Source organism: Nerophis lumbriciformis, linkage group LG16 (assembly GCF_033978685.3).
Source record: "Nerophis lumbriciformis linkage group LG16, RoL_Nlum_v2.1, whole genome shotgun sequence".
In the NCBI taxonomy this organism is placed as follows: Eukaryota; Metazoa; Chordata; class Actinopteri; order Syngnathiformes; family Syngnathidae; genus Nerophis; species Nerophis lumbriciformis.
Window position 1 is genome coordinate 45,488,760 of NC_084563.2, and position 20,958 is coordinate 45,509,717.

Sequence of the window (20,958 nt, forward strand, 5' to 3'; positions counted from 1 at the left end):
CCCAGCAATATGTTTGGAGGAGAAAAGTTGAGGCCTTTAATTCCAGGAACACCATGCATACTGTCAAGCATGGTGGTGGTAGTATTATACTCTGGGCCTGTTTTGCTGCCAATGGAACTGGTGCTTTACAGAGAGTAAATGGGACAATGAAAAAGGAGGATTACCTCCAAATTCTTCAGGACAACCTAAAATCATCAGCCCGGAGGTTGGGTCTTGGGCGCAGTTGGGTGTTCCAACAGGACAATGACACCAAACACACGTCAAAAGTGGTAAAGGAATGGCTAAATCAGGCTAGAATGAAGGTTTTAGAATGGGCCTTCCCAAAGTCCTGACTTAAACGTGTGGGCAATGCTGAAGAAACAAGTCCATGTCAGAAAACCAACACATTTAGCTGAACTGCACCAATTTTGTCAAGAGGAGTGGTCAAAAATTCAAGCAGAAGCTTGTGGATGGCTACCAAAAGCAGGTAAACTTGCCAAGGGACATGTAAGCAAATATTAACATTGCTGTATGTATACTTTTGACCCAGCACATTTGCTCACATTTTCACCCGTCTCAGCAAAAGCTGACCAATCAAAGTTAAAGTTAAGTTAAAGTACCAATGATTGTCACACACACACGAGGTGTGGCGAAATTATTCTCTGCATTTGACCCATCACCCTTGATCACCCACTGGGAGGTGAGGGGAGCAGTGAGCAGCAGCGGTGGCCGCGCCCGGGAATCATTTTTGGTGATTTAACCCCCAATTCCAACCCTTCACAGCTCTGCGGTCCGCGTCACAGTGAACATTTTTGGCGGGTCCACGTCGTAGCATAACTGAGCCTTTAGGCTGCACAGTGAGCGCAGATCTACTAAGCTGCACCGTGCGAGACAGACGCTAACTTTTAATTTGTTGTGTCGTTTTGTTCTGTGACGGAGCTCGTAACCCAAAATACTCGCATTCCAAACCAATCTTTACCATTACAACAAATTGATATCAAATCAATACCGGCCTCCCAAAAAATAACCTGTCAATAACCAATATGGTATCTAAAACAATACAATATAAAGTACTTCAAATAACTACAGTAGTTTTATTAATGATTCAATAATAATGTACAAAATTTGCCATGGAATGCGCGACACTGACCACATCTTCGGCGAACTGCTTCTCCGTCAAACACACCATCAGCCTCTTTATATTCTCATGGATAAATGTTCGCCGTTAAGAAATTAATTTAACACCCCACGGCTTATTGTTTCGTCTTGGGTTCGTTTGTACTCAACTTCCCAATGAGGGGGTCAATATTGTTATCTGGAGTCGTCCGTCATACACTATATTGCCAAAAGTATTTGGCCACCTGCCTTGACTCACATATGAACTTGATGTTGCGGAGTGTGTTTATAGGAATTTTCCACCATTCTTCCAAAAGCGCATTGGTGAGGTCACACACTGATGTTGGTGGAGAAGGCCTGGCTCTCAGTCTCCATTCTAAGGTGTTCTATCGGGTTCAGGTCAGGACTCTGTGCAGGCCAGTCAAGTTCATCCACGCCAGACTCTGTCATCCATGTCTTTATGGACCTTGCTTTGTGCACTGGTGCACAGTCATGTTGGAATATGAAGGGGCCCGCTCCAAACTGTTCCCACAAGGTTGGGAGCATGGAATTGTCCAAAAATGTTTTGGTATCCTGGAGCATTCAAAGTTCATTTTACTGGAACTAAGGTGCCAAGCCCATCTCCTGAAAAGCACCATAATTCCTCTTCCACCAAATTTCACATTCGGCACTATGCAGTCGGAAACGTACCTCCAAACCCAGAATATTTAGGAGCGAGGAAATTTCACGACTGGATTTGTTGCACAGGTGGCATCCTATGACAGTTCCACGCTGGAAATCACTGAAAGCGGCCCATTCTTTCACAAATGTTTGTAGAAACAGTCTCCATGCCAAAGTGCTTGAGTTTATACACCTGTGGCCGGGCTCAGTGATTAGGACACCCGATTCTCGTCATTTGGATGGGTGTTCAAATACTTTTGGCAATATCGTGTAAGAACACATGCCAAGGATTGAGTGATTACGACTCATTGTTAAAATGAGGTTAATCATGCAAATTAATTCATCCCTATTAATGCTCTAATTGTGACAGCCCAAGTACAAACCCCGTTTCCATATGAGTTGGGAAATTGTGTTAGATGTAAATATAAACGGAATACAATGATTTGCAAATCATTTTCAACCCATATTCAGTTGAATATGCTACAAAGACAACATATTTGATGTTCAAACATTTTTTTTTGCAAATAATCATTAACTTTAGAATTTGATGCCAGCAACACGTGACAAAGAAGTTGGGAAAGGTGGCAATAAATACTGATAAAGTTGAGGAATGCTCATCAAACACTTATTTGGAACATCCCACAGGTGAACAGGCAAATTGGGAACAGGTGGGTGCCATGATTGGGTATAAAAGTAGATTCCATGAAATGCTCAGTCATTCCCAAACAAGGATGGGGCGAGGGTCACCACTTTGTCAACAAATGTGTGAGCAAATTGTTGAACAGTTTAAGAAAAACCTTTCTCAACCAGCTATTGCAAGGAATTTATGGATTTCACCATCTACGGTCTGTAATATCATCAAAGGGTTCAGAGAATCTGGAGAAATCACTGCACGTAAGCAGCTAAGCCCGTGACCTTCGATCCCTCGAGCTGTACTGCATCAACAAGCGACATCAGTGTGTAAAGGATATCACCACATGTGCTCAGGAACACTTCAGAAACCCACTGTCAGTAACTACAGTTGGTCACTACATCTGTAAGTGCAAGTTAAAACTCTCCTATGCAAGGCAAAAAACGTTTATCAACAACACCCAGAAACGCCGTCGGCTTCGCTGGGCCTGAGCTCATCTAAGATGGACTGATACAAAGTGGAAAAGTGTTCTGTGGTCTGACGAGTCCACATTTCAAATTGTTTTTGTAAACTGTGGACGTCGTGTCCTCCGGACCAAAGAGGAAAAGAACCATCCGGATTGTTATAGGCGCAAAGTTGAAAAGCCAGCATCTGTGATGGTATGGGGGTGTATTAGTGCCCAAGACATGGGTAACTTACACATCTGTGAAGCGCCATTAATGCTGAAAGGTACATACAGGTTTTGGAGCAACATTTGTTGCCATCCAAGCAACGTTACCATGGACGCCCCTGCTTATTTCATTAAGACAATGGCAAGCCATGTGTTACATCAACGTGGCTTCATAGTAAAAGAGTACGGGTACTAGACTGGCCTGCCTGTAGTCCAGACCTGTCTCCCATTGAAAATGTGTGGCGCATTATGAAGCCTAAAATAGCACAACGGACTGTTGAACAACTTAAGCTGTACATCAAGCAAGAATGGGAAAGAATTCCACCTGAGAAGCTTCAAAAATGTGTCTCCTAAACGTTTACTGAGTTTTGTTAAAAGGAAAGGCCTTGTAACACAGTGGTGAACATGCCCTTTGCAAAAAAAAAAAAGAAAGTTTATGAGTTTGAACATCAAATATGTTGTCTTTGTTGCATATTCAACTGAATTTGCAAATCATTGTATTCCGTTTATATTTACATCTAACACAATTTCCCAACTCATATGGAAACGGGGTTTGTGGAAATATTTTACTTAAACATTGATTACATGTTAAAAAAAATAGTTTGTTACAGTTCAATACTGTACTGTATAAGCACACATGTATGTCTGCCTCTTTGACAGTCCTCCATCAGAGTGTCAGAAAGAAAAGTTCCAAAGCCTTGAGAGGAGAATTCTGCCTTTAAACTCAGGTATTGTAAGAACTGTCCTGAACCTCTAAAATGTTGACCAAAATCTAATCAAACCACCTTCTCTCCCTCCGTTAGTGTTGTGTGGTGCTGATTATGTGACGGGTTCCAATCTCCCGAGCCACTCCGACGTTCAGCTCTCCTGTTTCACCGGTCACAGAATACAGGTGAGTCTTTCTGTTCAACCTGAGGTACTAATGCAGGGATGCCCAAAGCGGGGCCCGCCAATAAGGTGGCTACCAAATTTAATACATTATTCATCATAATTACCTTTTTTCAAGCTGCACAGTCATTGACGGCAGGCCACACCGTTAAAAAGTCTAAAGATTTTACCGCAAAAATCTGTCCGAATCAGAATCAGAATCAGAAATACTGATTTTCCGCACAATCCCATTCAAGATCAGACAAACATTACAGGGAGACAGAACGGGACCGCTGACGGGTCTGCCAACTTCCGGCGCCCCTTACAAAAAAGGTGAGAAACAGGTAAACGCTGGGGAGGGGAGGGTCCAGACTGAGGCCAAGGAAAAAAAACCTCATAGCCATAGCATACATAAACATGTGTGTAAGAGGGAAACATCAAATAACACAAAGGACATTAAATACATTAAAAGAGCAGAGCTGATTCAACCAGCCACAAAAGTAAAACAACAACAAAATAAAAATATGCACTGTGGTGTTCCATGCCATCGTCTGCTGGTGTGGGGGGATCATGGCCAGAGACAGGGAGCAGACCCAACAAAGCAACCAAGAGAGCCGACTCCACCCTTGGCCGCCCACCAACTCTCGGCCAGTGTCCAGGCAGCTCAGTCGCCTGAAATCTACAGTAAAATCATCAGTGGTACCGTTTTTCCATTTACAGTAGTGAACAAAGGGAATGAGTTCCCAAAATGTAGTGGTAAAAATACCAGTGAAACTGTTTTTCCAATAAATTAGTAGTGCACTGCAAAAAAAATTGGCCATAGATTTTACAGTAAAAAAAACTGGCAGCTTAATCACTAGAATTTTAACATAAAAACAACAGGGGTCCAGTTTTTCAATTTATAGTAATTTAGTGTAAAAACCACGGTAAATTTCACGGTAATCAGAATCAGAATCACTTTATTAATTCCTGAGGGGAAATGAAGATTTTCCGCACAATCCCATTCAAGATCAGACAAACATTACAGGATCGCTGACGGGTCTGCCAACTTCCGGCGCCCTTTACAAAAAAGATGAGAAACAGGTAAACGCTGGGGAGGGGAGGGAGAAAAAAAATCAGTCTAAGCCTGGGCCCCTGGAGAGGGGTCCAGACTGAGGCCAAGAAAAAAAAACTCATAGCCATAGCACACATAAACATGTGTGTAAGTGGGAAACAACAAACATGTAATTATTTATATAACTTTTCTTACCTTCTGGTACCTGCTGATCTGTATTCGGGATCTGCATAAATTCCGAAAAATTGCGCGCGTCCGCCTTTGTAGTCCGTGCCGCCTCCGTAGTCGATAATCTTCTTTTTCTCGATCTTCTTGTTATGAGACATTCATCCTCCGCTGTTGCCATTTCTAATATAAAGTAGTGTAAAGTTCTTACTTATATCTGTCAGTAAACTCGCCATGAAAGCACTAAAACATACCGGTGTAGTGAGTCGACATTATCCACCCAAGGAACTTTAGTTATTAGAGTGTTGTTGTTTCCGGATGATTATTGATTGAAGTAAAGTCTGAATGTCACAATTGTCATTCATCGGCAGTGCGCCTCATAATCCGGTGCGCCCTATGGTCCGAAAAATACGGTGTTATGTTTGTTTCGGCAGAGCTGTTCCATGCATGTTCCTATTATTGTGCAGGTGTACCTCATGTCATGGCCTTCTTACTAATGAGGGTTTTTAATCTGATGCTTTTTTTGTCCTCTTTTCCATCCAGGGTCCTGTATTTTTACTTGAAGATGGCAAATCTGCAATTTCCCTGAATGATGCTTTAATGTGGGCTAAAGTCAACCCTTTCTCCCCACTGGGAACAGGAGTGCGCATCAACCCTTTCTAACACACACACACACACACACACACACACACACACACACACACACACACACACACTGCACATTAACAGAGCCTTTAGGGGACCTGTTTTTTTGTCCCCATACTGTCAGAGGTCCCCTAAAGGTGACTGTGTATACAGAGCGATGTGCCCATTAAGTAAGTACTGCCAGAAAAAACACACACACACACACTGCACAATAACAGGGTCTTTAGGGGACCTGTTTTTTTGTCCCCATACCGTCAGAGGTCCCCTAAAGGTGACTGTGTAAACAGAGCGATGTCCCCATTAAGTAAGTATTGCCAGAACACACACACACACACACACACTGCACATTAACAGGGCCTTTAGGGGGACCTGTTTTTTTGTCCCCATACCGTCAGAGGTCCCCGAAAGGTGACTGTGTAAACAGAGCGATGTCCCCATTAAGTAAGTATTGCCAGACCACACACACACACACACACACACTGCACATTAACAGGGCCTTTAGGGGACCTGTTTTTTTGTCCCCATACCGTCAGAGGTCCCCGAAAGGTGACTGTGTAAACAGAGCGATGTCCCCATTAAGTAAGCGTTGCCAGAACACACACACACACACACTGCAAATTAACAGGGCCATTAGGGGACCAGTTTTTTGGTCCCCATACTGTCAGAGGTCCCCTAAAGGTGACTGTGTAAACAGAGCGATGTCCCCATTAAGTAAGTATTGCCAGAAAAAACGCACACACACACTGCACATTAACAGGGGCTTTAGGGGACCGTTTTTTTGTCCCCATACCATCAGAGGTCCCCTAAAGGTGACTGTGTAAAAAGAGCGATGTCCCCATTAAGTAAGCATGGCCAGAACACACACACACACACACACACACTGCACATTAACAGGGCCTTTAGGGGACCTGTTTTTTTGTCCCCATACTGTCAGAGGTCCCCTAAAGGTGACTGCGTAAACAGAGCGATGTCCCCATTAAGTAAGCATTGCCAGAACACACACACACACACACACACTGCACATTAACAGGGCCTTAAGGAGACCTGTTTTTTTGTCCCCATACCGTCAGAGGTCCCCTAAAGGTGACTGTGTAAACAGAGTGATGTCCCCATTAAGTAAGCATTGCCAGAACACACACACACACACACACACACTGCACATTAACAGGGCCATTAGGGGACCTGTTTTTTTGTCCCCATACCGTCAGTGGTCCCCTAAAGGTGACTGTGTAAACAGAGCGATGTCCCCATTAAGTAAGTATTGCCAGAAAAAACGCACACACACACTGCACATTAACAGGGGCTTTAGGGGACCGTTTTTTTGTCCCCATACCATCAGAAGTCCCCTAAAGGTGACTGTGTAAAAAGAGCGATGTCCCCATTAAGTAAGCATGGCCAGAACACACACACACACACACACACACACTGCACATTAACAGGGCCTTTAGGGGACCTGTTTTTTTGTCCCCATACTGTCAGAGGTCCCCTAAAGGTGACTGCGTAAACAGAGCGATGTCCCCATTAAGTAAGCATTGCCAGAACACACACACACACACACACACACACACACACACACACACTGCACATTAACAGGGCCTTTAGGGGACCTGTTTTTTTGTCCCCATACCATCAGTGGTCCCCTAAAGGTGACTGTGTAAAAAGAGCAATGTCCCCATTAAGTAAGTATTGCCAGAACACACACACACACACACACACACACACTGCACAATAACAGGGTCTTTAGGGGACCTGTTTTTTTGTCCCCATACCGTCAGAGGTCCCCTAAAGGTGACTGTGTAAACAGAGTGATGTCCCCATTAAGTAAGTATTGCCAGAAAAAAACACACACACACACACTGCACAATAACAGGGCCTTTAGGGGACCTGTTTTTTTGTCCCCATACCGTCAGAGGTCCCCTAAAGGTGACTGTGTAAACAGAGCGATGACCCCATTAAGTAAGGATTGCCAGAACACACACACACACACACACACACACACTGCACATTAACAGGGCCTTTAGGGGACCTGTTTTTTTGTCCCCATACCGTCAGAGGTCCCTTAAAGGTGACTGTGTAAACAGAGTGATGTCCCCATTAAGTAAGGATTGCCAGAACACACACACACACACACACACACACACACACACACACACACACACACACACACTGCACATTAACAGGGCCTTTAGGGGACCTGTTTTTTTGTCCCCATACCGTCAGAGGTCCCCTAAAGGTGACTGTGCAAACAGAGCGATGTCCCCATTAAGTAAGTATTGCCAGAACACACACACACACACACACACACACACACACACACACACACACACACACACACACACACTAGAGATGCGCGGTTTGCGGACACAACCGCGGAGTCCGCGGATTATCCGCGGATCGGGCGGATGAAATTAAAAAAAATAAGATTTTATCCGCTCGCGGGTCGGGTCGGGCGGATTAATTAGATTTTTTTTTTTTTTTTTTTTTTTTTTGTTTGTTTTTTTGCGGGTGGCAGTTAAACCAATTCGGAAATATATATACATAGTTAAATGTTGTTACCCACATACGAAAAACGAGCAGGCACCTGCAGCATATGCCACAACAGAAGAAAAAGAAAAGAAAAGAGATGGACACTTTTACGGAGCGGAGAAGGGATGCCTCGCCGGGGTCCGGGACCGAGGCCCCTTCCCCCGAGAGGGCCCCACCGGGAGCCGTAGCTGAGGCGATCCGCGAGAAGGGCCCGACGCACGTCCAGGGTCACTACCCCGCGCCCACCGCACCGACACCCCGCCTCGTCCGCTTTCGCCGCGGCCGGCGTCACGCGCAGCAGGTAAGCAGCTTACCTGCCCGCCACCCCCGTGGCCGGGAGCTCGTAACATGGGTCACTCCGCGCGCTCCGCCCGCGCAGCTTACCTGCTTGCCACCCCTGTTGCCGGGGGCGCGTAACAGGGGTCACTCCGCGCACAGTGCGCTCACGAAAGCGGTGGGGCTCACCCTGGTTGATATAGAGAGCAGGACGGTGGCCATGGAATTTCATTTAAGGTTTGTGATAAACCATCAAACTCATTCGTTAAAAGGACTCTATAGTAATATAAAGCGAAATTTTCTGGACATTATCATGCAAGAAAAGTTTATTTTTGGGATCGCGATCACCGCGTAATGATTTTTAAAGGTTGCATTACATTATTAACTGTCCCATGTGATCAGCCAGTGCGATTGGAAGTCCATGCTCAATTATTGCCTCCGTAAATAAAACTTCGGCATTTATCACATCCAAAGAATCTGTTTGGGCGACGAAAAACGTTGAAAGTTTTCCACTTGTATCGCTAGCAACGGCATTAGACTTGTGTTTTTTTGTCCCAACGTGGTCTTTTACATCGCTAATTCCTCCGTGTCCGATCGAAAAATTTTGTCTGCACAAGGTGCAATTCGCGTAGTTTTCACCCTTTTTTTTAAATTTTTATTAATATTAGATATATAACAACGGGCGGATGCAGTTTTGATCAAACGTTACATCGGGTGGATGGCGGATGGATGACGACTTTCTGACGCGGTTGCGGATGAGATAAATTGCCTATCCGCGCATCTCTAACACACACACACACACACACACACACACAGGGCCTTTAGGGGACCTGTTTTTTTGTCCCCATACCGTCAGAGGTCCCCTAAAGGTGACTGTGTAAACAGAGCGATGTCCCCATTAAGTAAGCATTGCCAGAACACACAACACACACACACACACACACACACTGCACATTAACAGGGTCTTTAGGGGACCTGTTTTTTTTGTCCCCATACCGTCAGAGGTCCCCTAAAGGTGACTGTGTAAACAGAGCGATGTCCCCATTAAGTAAGCATTGCCAGAACACACAACACACACACACACACACACACACACACACACACACACACACACACACACTGCACATTAACAGGGCCTTTATGGGACCTGTTTTTTTGTCCTCATACTGTCAGAGGTCCCCTAAAGGTGACTGTGTAAAAAGAGCGATGTCCCCATTAAGTAAGCATTGCCAGAACACACACACACACACTGCAAATTAACAGGGCCTTTAGGGGACCTGTTTCTTTGTCCCCATACTGTCAGAGGTCCCCTAAAGGTGACTGTGTAAAAAGAGCGATGTCCCCATTAAGTAAGCATTGCCAGAACACACACACACACACACACACACACACACACACACACACACACACACACACACACTGCACATTAACAGGGCCTTTAGGGGACCTGTTTTTTTGGCCCCATACTGTCAGAGGTCCCCTAAAGGTGACTGTGTATACAGAGCGATGTGCCCATTAAGTAAGTATTGCCAGAAAAAACACACACACACACACACTGCACAATAACAGGGTCTTCAGGGGACCTGTTTTTTTGTCCCCATACCGTCAGAGGTCCCCTAAAGGTGACTGTGTAAACAGAGCGATGTCCCCATTAAGTAAGCATTGCCAGAACACACACACACACACACACACACACACACACACACACACACACACACATTGTAGTGTAACACAACGATGAGCAAAATAAAAGTGTTATTACTGGGAAAACAACTACTGAGCCAACAAATGTGAAATCCTTGAAAGTATTTGTGATTATATAGACAGAACATTTTATTTCTTTAAAGTTCCTTTTTTTTTTTTTTTTTTTACTTTGCCAGTGTCAGAATCACTCTATTGTAAGACGATACTAAGATAAAATGTGAGTCATAGTTTCTTACATGGTAGTAAACAATCACTTAAAAAACTGAAATAAAGCTATCATTCAATGGCTTATGTTGTGTTTCCTATGAAATCAAAGACAATTGATGTAGTGCTAAGTTATTAGCAACGGTCACAAAAGACACAATAACAACACAATAACGTGGCAATCTTCACAGTTATGTTGTGTACATGCAGTTACTGGAAAAAAAACAAATAAAATGCATTCATTTAAGTCGGGGGTCGGCAACCCGCGGCTCTCTTTGGCGCCACCCTGGAGATTTTTCAAAAATGTGTGGAAAAAAATTTGAAAAATTGTTTTAATATTGTTTTTCTAAGAGAGCAAACATGACACAAACCTTCCTAATTGTTAGAAATCCCGTTGTTTATATTAAACACGCTTCACTGACGAGAGTATTTGGCGAGCGCCGTTTTGTCCTACCAATTTCAACGGTCCTTGAACGCACTGTAGTTTACATGTACGACTTTCTCCGATGCTGCCACAGAAAGATGTGTTTTATGCCACTCTCTCTGTCTCATTTTGTCCACCAAACGTTTTATGCTGTGCGTGAACGCACAAAGGTGAGCTTTGTTGATGTTATTGACTTGTGTGGAGTGCTAATCAGACATATTTGGTCAATCCAGGACTGCAAGCTAATCGATGCTAACATGCTATTAAGGCATATTGCATCATTATGACTCGTTTGTAGGTATATTTGAGCTCATTTAATTTCCTTTACTTATGTCCTCGGTGTATTTAATTTACAAACCCCGTTTCCATATGAGTTGGGAAATTGTGTTAGATGTAAATATAAACGGAATACAATGATTTGCAAATCATTTTCAACCCATATTCAGTTGAATATGCTACAAAGACAACATATTTGATGTTCAAACTCAAACATTTTTTTTTTGTGCAAATAATCATTAACTTTAGAATTTGATGCCAGCAACACGTGACTAAGAAGTTGGGAAAGGTGGCAATAAATACTGATAAAGTTGAGGAATGCTCATCAAACACTTATTTGGAACATCCCACAGGTGTGCAGGCAAATTGGGAACAGGTGGGTGCCATGATTGGGTATAAAAGTAGATTCCATGAAATGCTCAGTCATTCACAAACAAGGATGGGGCGAGGGTCACCACTTTGTCAACGAATGCATGAGCAAATTGTTGAACAGTTTAAGAAAAACCTTTCTCAAGCAGCTATTGCAAGGAATTTAGGGATTTCACCATCTACGCTCCGTAATATCATCAAAGGGTTCAGAGAATCTGGAGAAATCACTGCACGTAAGCAGCTAAGCCCGTGACCTTCGATCCCTCGGGCTGTACTGCATCAACAAGCGACATCATTGTGTAAAGGATATCACCACATGGGCTCAGGAACACTTCAGAAACCCACTGTCAGTAACTACAGTTGGTCGCTACATCTGTAAGTGCAAGTTAAAACTCTCCTATGCAAGGCGAAAACCGTTTATCAACAACACCCAGAAACGCCGTCGGCTTCGCTGGGCCTGAGCTCATCTAAGATGGACTGATACAAAGTGGAAAAGTGTTCTGTGGTCTGACGAGTCCACATTTCAAATTGTTTGTGGAAACTGTGGACGTCGTCTCCTCCGGACCAAAGAGGAAAAGAGTCATCCGGATTGTTATAGGCGCAAAGTTGAAAAGCCAGCATCTGTGATGGTATGGGGGTGTTTTAGTGCCCAAGACATGGGTTACTTACACATCTGTGAAGGTGCCATTAATGCTGAAAGGTACATACAGGTTTTGGAGCAACATATGTTGCCATCCAAGCAACGTTACCATGGACGCCCCTGCTTATTTCAGCAAGACAATGCCAAGCCACGTGTTACATCAACGTGGCTTCATAGTAAAAGAGTGCTGGTACTAGACTGGCCTGCCTGTAGTCCAGACCTGTCTCCCATTGAAAATGTGTGGTGCATTATGAAGCCTAAAATAGCACAACGGAGACCCCCGGACTGTTGAACAACTTAAGCTGTACATCAAGCAAGAATGGGAAAGAATTCCACCTGAGAAGCTTAAAAAATGTCGGTTCCCAAACGTTTACTGAGTGTTGTTAAAAGGAAAGGCCATGTAACACAGTTACATGGCCTAGGGCGCCTAGGGCGCCTAAAATCTGGCGCCCTAGGCAAGATTTTAGGTGGCGCCCCCCCACATCGGCAGTGAAGTGTATATACTCACAAGAACCCGAATAGCTTTGTCTTTGACCTTTTTTTTTTTACTTACAACTATACCTAATATATAAAGGGGTGGAAAAGTGACTATTACCTGCAGGGCAAACATTAGCTAACCAGAAGGCAATAACAATGTAAACAAAAAACACCTGCTTAAAAGATCTAATACAAACATTTATATGCACATACAACACTTAGAACTTTTAGCATATCAGTATGTGGAATTAAATGATGGAATGGATTAAGTAAAGAAGTTAAAAATTGTACTGATATGATCCAGTTTAAGAGGTTGTTCAAAATAATAGTGCTTACAGAGTACAAAAAAGAAGAATTAAGAGAAATACTTTCAACCTTATTGAAAATAAGATATTCTTCATCTCAGTATGTTAATAATGACTGAATTAATTAATTAATTACATATTACAAAACTGTTGTATACTAATTCATAGATGTTATTTTATTGTATAAAAAGGTCAGTAAATGATTCTATATATTTGTAAACGCTTTGAAGTGGGAAAGGGGTAGGATTAAATAAGCTTTGCTTCTTCCTACTTTTCGGGCATGATGTCAAATGAAATGATATGAAATTGTGTGATGTATTATGATGTAAGTGTGTTCATGTTCCAAATAAACTAAAGAAAGAAAGAAATGTCCCTGAGGAATGTAAGGTGGGAGTACTGTAATTACCTAACGTTACATTATTATTTTTCAGAACAATTTAGCCCCCTCCACAATATTAACCCGACGTTAAAACAGAACTAGCTATTTATTGATTAGCAATTGCCGAATCATGTAACATTAGCTTAATGCTAAAAAGCCAGGTTACTATCACATTCTGTAACAGACAAATAATTTCATGTAGGCTAACGTTACCTACCTGCTACCTCTGTCTTTTCTCGTTTCTCCTCTTCATTTCTCTTTTTTCTTCCCTGGGCACCTGACAGTTTTGGCCGTTTTGACATCTTGTGTTGATTTTTTGATGTGGTGACGTCCAAAAAGAGTCATGATACGGGAAGGGAGGAGGGGGGGGGGGGGGGGGGCGTAATGTTGTAACAAATAATATTTCTATTAAATAGGCTTTACTTTGCATTTTAATTAACGTGGGATTATTTTTTGTATTTAGAAATAATAGTATCAACTTTTTTTTTTTTTTTTTTTCTCCAACATGTGTGGCACTGGCGTGGCGCCCCCTGATGGACGGCGCCCTTAGCATTTGCCTATACGGCCTATGCCACGGGCCGGCCCTGGGTGAACATGCCCTTTCCCAACTACTTTGGCACATGTTGCAGCCATGAAATTCCAAGTTAATTATTATTTGCAGTTACCATGGTTGCTTATTATTTCCACCTGTCTCTGATTGGTGTTCGGGACGCTCACCTGTTTCCTGAGCACTAGTCAGAGGCATTATTTAAGCCTGCCTTTACCGGTCAGTCGGCTTAGCTTCATTATTTGTTACATGCAACCTGTTACGTGAGTATTCCTTGTCTTCTAGTCTGCGATCGGCACGTTTTTCCCCTGGCTTGTTGTCTGTTTTTGGTACATGTTTGATTTCGAAGAATGAATCATGTTCCTACCTGCACGTCTTGTCCGGAGTGGTCCGTCTGCATCCCGGGGGAATGAACCCTGCAGTAAGCTGCGACCCTGGATGGATGGATGAAACTGCGCTGACAGTTTTTGACTGTAAAATCTGCGGTTGTTGTTTTTAACTGTGTGTTACTGTAAATGGAAAGACGGTACATTTGTTTTTTTTTACGGTAGAAAAACTGGCAGCTAAGTTGCCAGAATAAAAAAAAAGAACTTACGTACTGTTTTTACATTCACAATATAATGTTGCAAAAACTAATGTAAATTTAACATAGAAGTTCTGGAAACTAAGCTACCAGCTTTTTCCGTAAAAAACCCACCTAAAAAATGTACTGTCAAATGATGTAAAAAATTTTAAAAACGCTGTATTTTACAGTCAAATTTTGTAAATGTAAAGTTTTCACTGTAAAGTCGACAGTCTACTTAAAACAATTTATATAATTAGGGGGTCAAATTACAGCTCAAAGAGGCAAAAGTGACTGTTTTTACGAAACTTTTGTTTTGAAGGGGGAATTGCCAACTTCCTTGCTGAAGGATGTCAATGGATGAAATCTAGGTCTAAGTCAGACCTACATAGAGGTTTTTGTTTCATGTCTCTCCGACCTTCCTAGTGGGAGTTACAGGCAGTTTAGTTTTGTTTCCCCTAGGGGGCGCTAGAGCGCATTTTTGAGTTTTGGTTTTTTTTTTATTTTTTATTAAAAGGCAATTTTCGCAGGTCCTGATGTGTGTGTCAAATATGGTGAGTTTTGAAGCATGTTAAGTGGGTCAAATTACAGCTCAAAGAGGCAGAAACAATAGGTCCTTCTGTCTCATTGGAGCAGAAGGACTCCTCCCTTCGGGAGTCCTTCTGCAATGGGCCAGGGTGGGCCCTAATAATTAGGGACCGCAATGTCCCTTTGGGACAGAAGACCCTATTGTAATTGTAAGGTTTTATTATTATTATTCCGCCGCCTCTTTGAGCTGTAATTTGACCCCCTTAACATGCTTCAAAACTCACCATATTTGACACACACATCAGGACTGGTGAAAATTGCGATCTAATCGAAAAACCAAACCCCAAAACTTAAAATTGCGCTCTAGCTCCCCCTAGGAAAAAACACAGACAAAACTGCTTGTAACTTCCGGTAGGGATGTCGTAAGAGACATGAAACAAAAACCTCTATGTAGGTCTTACTTAGACCTAGATTTCATACATTGACATTCAGCAAAAATCAACAGGAAGTTGGCAATTCCCCCTTCAAAACGAAAGTTTACTAAAAACAGTCACTTTTGCCTCTTTGAGCTGTAATTTGACCCTCTTAAAATGCTTCAGAACTCACCAAACTGGACACACACATCAGGACTGGCGGAAATTGCGATATAATGTAAAAACCCAACCCCAAAACTCAAAATTGCGCTCTAGCGCCCCCTAGGAATAACTGCTCCTAGGAAGAAAACTCAGACAAAACTGCCTGTAACTTCCAGTAGGAATGTCTTAGAGACATGAAACAAAAACCTCTATGTAGGTCTTACTTAGACCTACATTTCATATACTAACAACCCCCAGCAAAAATCAACAGGTAGTTTGCAATTCCCCCTTCAAAACAAACGTTTTGTAAAAACCGGTCACCTTTTTTCAAACATTATCTCCTCTGAGCGCGTTTGTCGTGTCGGCTTTAAACTAGCACAGGAGAGAGATTGAACCCTTCTGATTAAAAGTTGACCATAATTACTGCTCCGGTTTGGATTTTATGTGCCGTCAAAGTCGGTCCCATCCATCGCGGCTTGCAGCTTTAATTAAGAATGAAATCCGGAGGCAAATTCATAGATTATTGGCCGTTACAAGCGGCCCTCTGAGGGCAGCCATAACTGCACTGCAAAAACTGAAATCTAAGTAAGATTAAATATCTCAAATAAGGGTGATATTTGCTTATTTTCTGTCTGATAAGATAATTCTTATGTTCGAGTGTTTTACTTGTTTTAAGGGTTTTGGTCCTAAATGATCTCAGTAAGATATTACAGCTTGTTGCTGAGATTTGATGACCTATATTGAGTAAAACATGCTTGAAACTAGAATTTTAACTGTTGCAAAGCTGTGTCATCAACACTCACAAGTATAAAACTGCTTTTTTAAAGTAATTTCTTATTTCAAGCATGAAAAAAAAAATCATGACGCCGAGCGCTTATTATGTCAAGATAATGGCACTAGCATTTACTTCATTTAAGAATATTTTTCAACATATTGAGCAAAAATGGTCTCTTTTTTTTTCCTACCAAGAAAAGTGCACTTGTTATTAGTGAGAATATACTTATTTTAAGGGATTTTTGGCTTCATTGAGGTTAGCTAATTTGACTTGTTTTGGAAAGTCTTGACAAGCCGAATTTTCTTGTTCTATTGGCAGATCATTTTGCTTAGTTCAAATAAAATACCCCTCATTTTTGTATTTTTTTTGTTTTGTTTTTTAACACTGACTTTTTGCAGTGTGGCCCTCCATGAAAACCAGTTAACTGAAAACATCGAAGTAATTCAAGAAGGCTGTTTGCTGTTGGTCTTTGTCACAAAGTTTACACACCAGAATACTCTCTATATTGTGAAACTGGAAGACGTACAAAAAACGTGTTCTTATATGTAAAAAATGTGTGATCAATGTTCACATTTAATCCAAAATACATGGCAAAATTATCACTTATGTTGCATGCAGACTGGAATGTTAACTTTTATTGTAACGAGTAAACAGCGTCAATGAACTTGCACAAATGTAATATTTTGGACACACAAACAAAGCTTCTTCAAAGGGAAATGTTTGTCGAGAATACTGTCTCACACAAAATGTAAACACAAGACCTTCGACCTTCGTCAGGTGACATTGACAACCCATAGAAAATTGGGATGTTTCTAACTGAAATGATTTCCTTAAACCACCACCGGGGAGCACTGTGTAACATTACAGTGATGTTACTCCTGCTCATACTTGCCAACCCTCCCGAATTTTCCGGGAGACTCCCGAAATTCAGCGCCTCTCCCGAAAACCTCCCGGGACAAATATTCCGGAGCTGGAGGCCACGCCCCCTCCAGCTCCATGCGGACCTGAGTGAGGACAGCCTTTTTTACAACTGGTTGACAAGAAATAAATCATCCAGACTGGAGATAAATTGTATTATTATGTTTATCTTACCTACAAATAAATATATTTATTAATTAAAAAAAAAAAAAACTAAATACATTTTTACTATATTTTGCTAAAAACATCAAAATTAATTGTATTTTTTCTGACTCCTTATTACATCCAGGCATTAGAATTATACATTAAAATAAATATATTTGAAATAATTAATTTTAAATTATCATAATAATTCATTTAAAATGACCATATTTAATTATTAAAATAATTGCTTGTTTATCAACAACTTTAGCATTTTATTCATTACATTTTGAAGCTCTCAGAAGCCAAGTTATGTTATATTCCTTAATATTTATTTATGCAAGTTTGAAGTATCAATTATCTAAAGACAGTTTTGTTTGCATATTTTCAGGATGTAGAGATATATGTATAAATAAATAAATATATATATATTTACCAAGTCAAGTATTTCATACATATATATATATATATATATATATATATATATATATATATATATATATATATATGAAATACTTGACTTATAAATAAATATATATATATATATATATATACATACATACATACAGGTAAAAGCCAGTAAATTAGAATATTTTGAAAAACTTGATTTATTTCAGTAATTGCATTCAAAAGGTGTAACTTGTACATTATATTTATTCATTGCACACAGACTGATGCATTCAAATGTTTATTTCATTTAATTTTGATGATTTGAAGTGGCAACAAATGAAAATCCAAAATTCCGTGTGTCACAAAATTAGAATATTACTTAAGGCTAATACAAAAAAGGGATTTTTAGAAATGTTGGCCAACTGAAAAGTATGAAAATTAAAAATATGAGCATGTACAATACTCAATACTTGGTTGGAGCTCCTTTTGCCTCAATTACTGCGTTAATGCGGCGTGGCATGGAGTCGATGAGTTTCTGGCACTGCTCAGGTGTTATGAGAGCCCAGGTTGCTCTGATAGTGGCCTTCAACTCTTCTGCGTTTTTGGGTCTGGCATTCTGCATCTTCCTTTTCACAATACCCCACAGATTTTCTATGGGGCTAAGGTCAGGGGAGTTGGCGGGCCAATTTAGAACAGAAATACCATGGTCCGTAAACCAGGCACGGGTAGATTTTGCGCTGTGTGCAGGCGCCAAGTCCTGTTGGAACTTGAAATCTCCATCTCCATAGAGCAGGTCAGCAGCAGGAAGCATGAAGTGCTCTAAAACTTGCTGGTAGACGGCTGCGTTGACCCTGGATCTCAGGAAACAGAGTGGACCGACACCAGCAGATGACATGGCACCCCAAACCATCACCCAACCATGCAAATTTTGCATTTCCTTTGGAAATCGAGGTCCCAGAGTCTAGAGGAAGACAGGAGAGGCACAGGATCCACGTTGCCTGAAGTCTAGTGTAAAGTTTCCACCATCAGTGATGGTTTGGGGTGCCATGTCATCTGCTGGTGTCGGTCTACTCTGTTTCCTGAGATCCAGGGTCAACGCAGCCGTCTACCAGCAAGTTTTAGAGCACTACATGCTTCCTGCTGCTGACCTGCTCTATGGAGATGGAGATTTCAAGTTCCAACAGGACTTGGCGCCTGCACACAGCGCAAAATCTACCCGTGCCTGGTTTACGGACCATGGTATTTCTGTTCTAAATTGGCCCGCCAACTCCCCTGACCTTAGCCCCATAGAAAATCTGTGGGGTATTGTGAAAAGGAAGATGCAGAATGCCAGACCCAAAAACGCAGAAGAGTTGAAGGCCACTATCAGAGCAACCAGGGCTCTCATAACACCTGAGCAGTGCCAGAAACTCATCGACTCCATGCCACGCCGCATTAACGCAGTAATTGAGGCAAAAGGAGCTCCAACCAAGTATTGAGTATTGTACATGCTCATATTTTTCATTTTCATACTTTTCAGTTGGCCAACATTTCTAAAAATCCCTTTTTTGTATTAGCCTTAAGTAATATTCTAATTTTGTGACACACGGAATTTTGGATTTTCATTTGTTGCCACTTCAAATCATCAAAATTAAATGAAATAAACATTTGAATGCATCAGTCTGTGTGCAATGAATAAATATAATGTACAAGTTACACCTTTTGAATGCAATTACTGAAATAAATCAAGTTTTTCAAAATATTCTAATTTACTGGCTTTTACCTGTATATGAAATACTTGACTTGGTGAATTCTAGCTGTCAATATACTCCTCCCCTCTTAACCACGCCCTCAACCACGCCCTGCCCCACCCCCGACCACGCCCCCACCCCCCACCTCCCGAAATCGGAGGTCTCAAGGTTGGCAAGTATGCTCCTGCTAGACCAGAGCTGGGCAAATATGTTGACTCGGGGGCCACATTGAGAGAAAAAATGTGTCCGAGGGGGCCAATGTGTATGTGTGTATAAATTATATATACTAGGGATGTCCGATAATGGCTTTTTGCCGATATCCGATATTCCGATATTGTCCAACTCTTTAATTACCGATACCGATATCAACCGATATATGCAGTCGTGGAATTAACACATTATTATGCCTAATTTGGACAACCAGGTAGGGTGAAGATAAGGTACTTTTTTTAAAAATTCATAAAATAAGATAAATAAATTTAAAAAAAAATTCTTGAATAAAATAGAAAGTAAAACAATATAAAAACAGTTACATAGAAACTAGTCATTAATTAAAATGAGAAAAATTAACTGTTAAAGGTTAGTACTATTGGGCTTCACGGTGGCAGAGGGGTTAGTGCATCTGCCTCACAATACGAAGGTCCTGAGTAGTCTTGGGTTCAATCCTGGGCTCGGGATCTTTCTGTGTGGAGTTTGCATGTTCTCCCCGTGAATGCGTGGGTTCCCTTCGGGTACTCCGGCTTCCTCCCACTTCCAAAGACATGCACCTGGGGATAAGTTGATTGGCAACACTAAATTGGCCCTAGTGTGTGAATGTGAGTGTGAATGTTGTCTGTCTATCTGTGTTGGCCCTGTGATGAGGTGGCGACTTGTCCAGGGTGTACCCCGCCTTCCGCCCGATTGTAGCTGAGATAGGCTCCAGCGCCCCCCGCGACCCCAAAGGGAATAAGCGGTAGAAAATGGATGGATGGAAGGTTAGTACTATTAGTGGACCAGCAGTGTGCTTACGGACTGTATCCCTTGCAGACTGTATTGATATATATTGATATATAATGTAGGAACCAGAATATTAACAACAGAAAGAAACAACCCTTTTGTGTGAATGAGTGTAAATGGGGGTGGAAGTTTTTTTGGGTTGGTGCACTAATTGTAAGTGTGTTTTTAATGTTGATTTAATAAAAAACAAAAAAAACCACAAAAAAAACTACCGATAATTTCCGATATTACATTTTAACGCATTTATCGGACATCCCTAATATGTACACATTTAGCTGTAAAAATATGCTGCAGAGCAGTGTTTTTCAACCACTGTGCCGTGGCACACTAGTGTGCCGTGAGATATTGTCTGGTGTGCCGTGGGAGATTGTCATTTCACCTAATTGGGTTAAAAATATTTTTTTGCAAACCAGTAATTATTAACCGGAA

General features: G+C 41.6%; 2 protein-coding genes across 6 annotated transcripts in view; one reads left to right on the plus strand and one right to left on the minus strand.

The window, feature by feature from the left end:
• Positions 1 to 7,941, plus strand: part of wdr17 (WD repeat domain 17) — a 135,028-nt gene extending 127,087 nt beyond the window's left edge. For both annotated transcript variants that reach the window (XM_061977231.2, XM_072914941.1), the window contains exons 30-32: positions 3,717 to 3,784; positions 3,860 to 3,948; positions 5,686 to 7,941. In XM_061977231.2, coding sequence (XP_061833215.1) covers positions 3,717 to 3,784; positions 3,860 to 3,948; positions 5,686 to 5,805 — 277 coding nt within the window. In that variant the 3' untranslated portion in view covers positions 5,806 to 7,941. The remainder of the gene's footprint in view (positions 1 to 3,716; positions 3,785 to 3,859; positions 3,949 to 5,685) is intronic.
• Positions 1 to 20,958, minus strand: part of hpgd (15-hydroxyprostaglandin dehydrogenase) — a 164,680-nt gene that overhangs the window by 68,002 nt on the left and 75,720 nt on the right. For 3 of the 4 annotated variants that reach the window (XM_061977233.2, XM_072914942.1, XM_061977232.2), the window contains exon 7: positions 14,282 to 14,348. In XM_061977233.2, the coding sequence (XP_061833217.1) occupies positions 14,282 to 14,348 (67 nt within the window). Of the gene's footprint in view, positions 1 to 5,277; positions 5,326 to 14,281; positions 14,349 to 20,958 lie in introns of those variants that run through there. The other variant, XM_061977235.2, reaches the window with a different exon arrangement.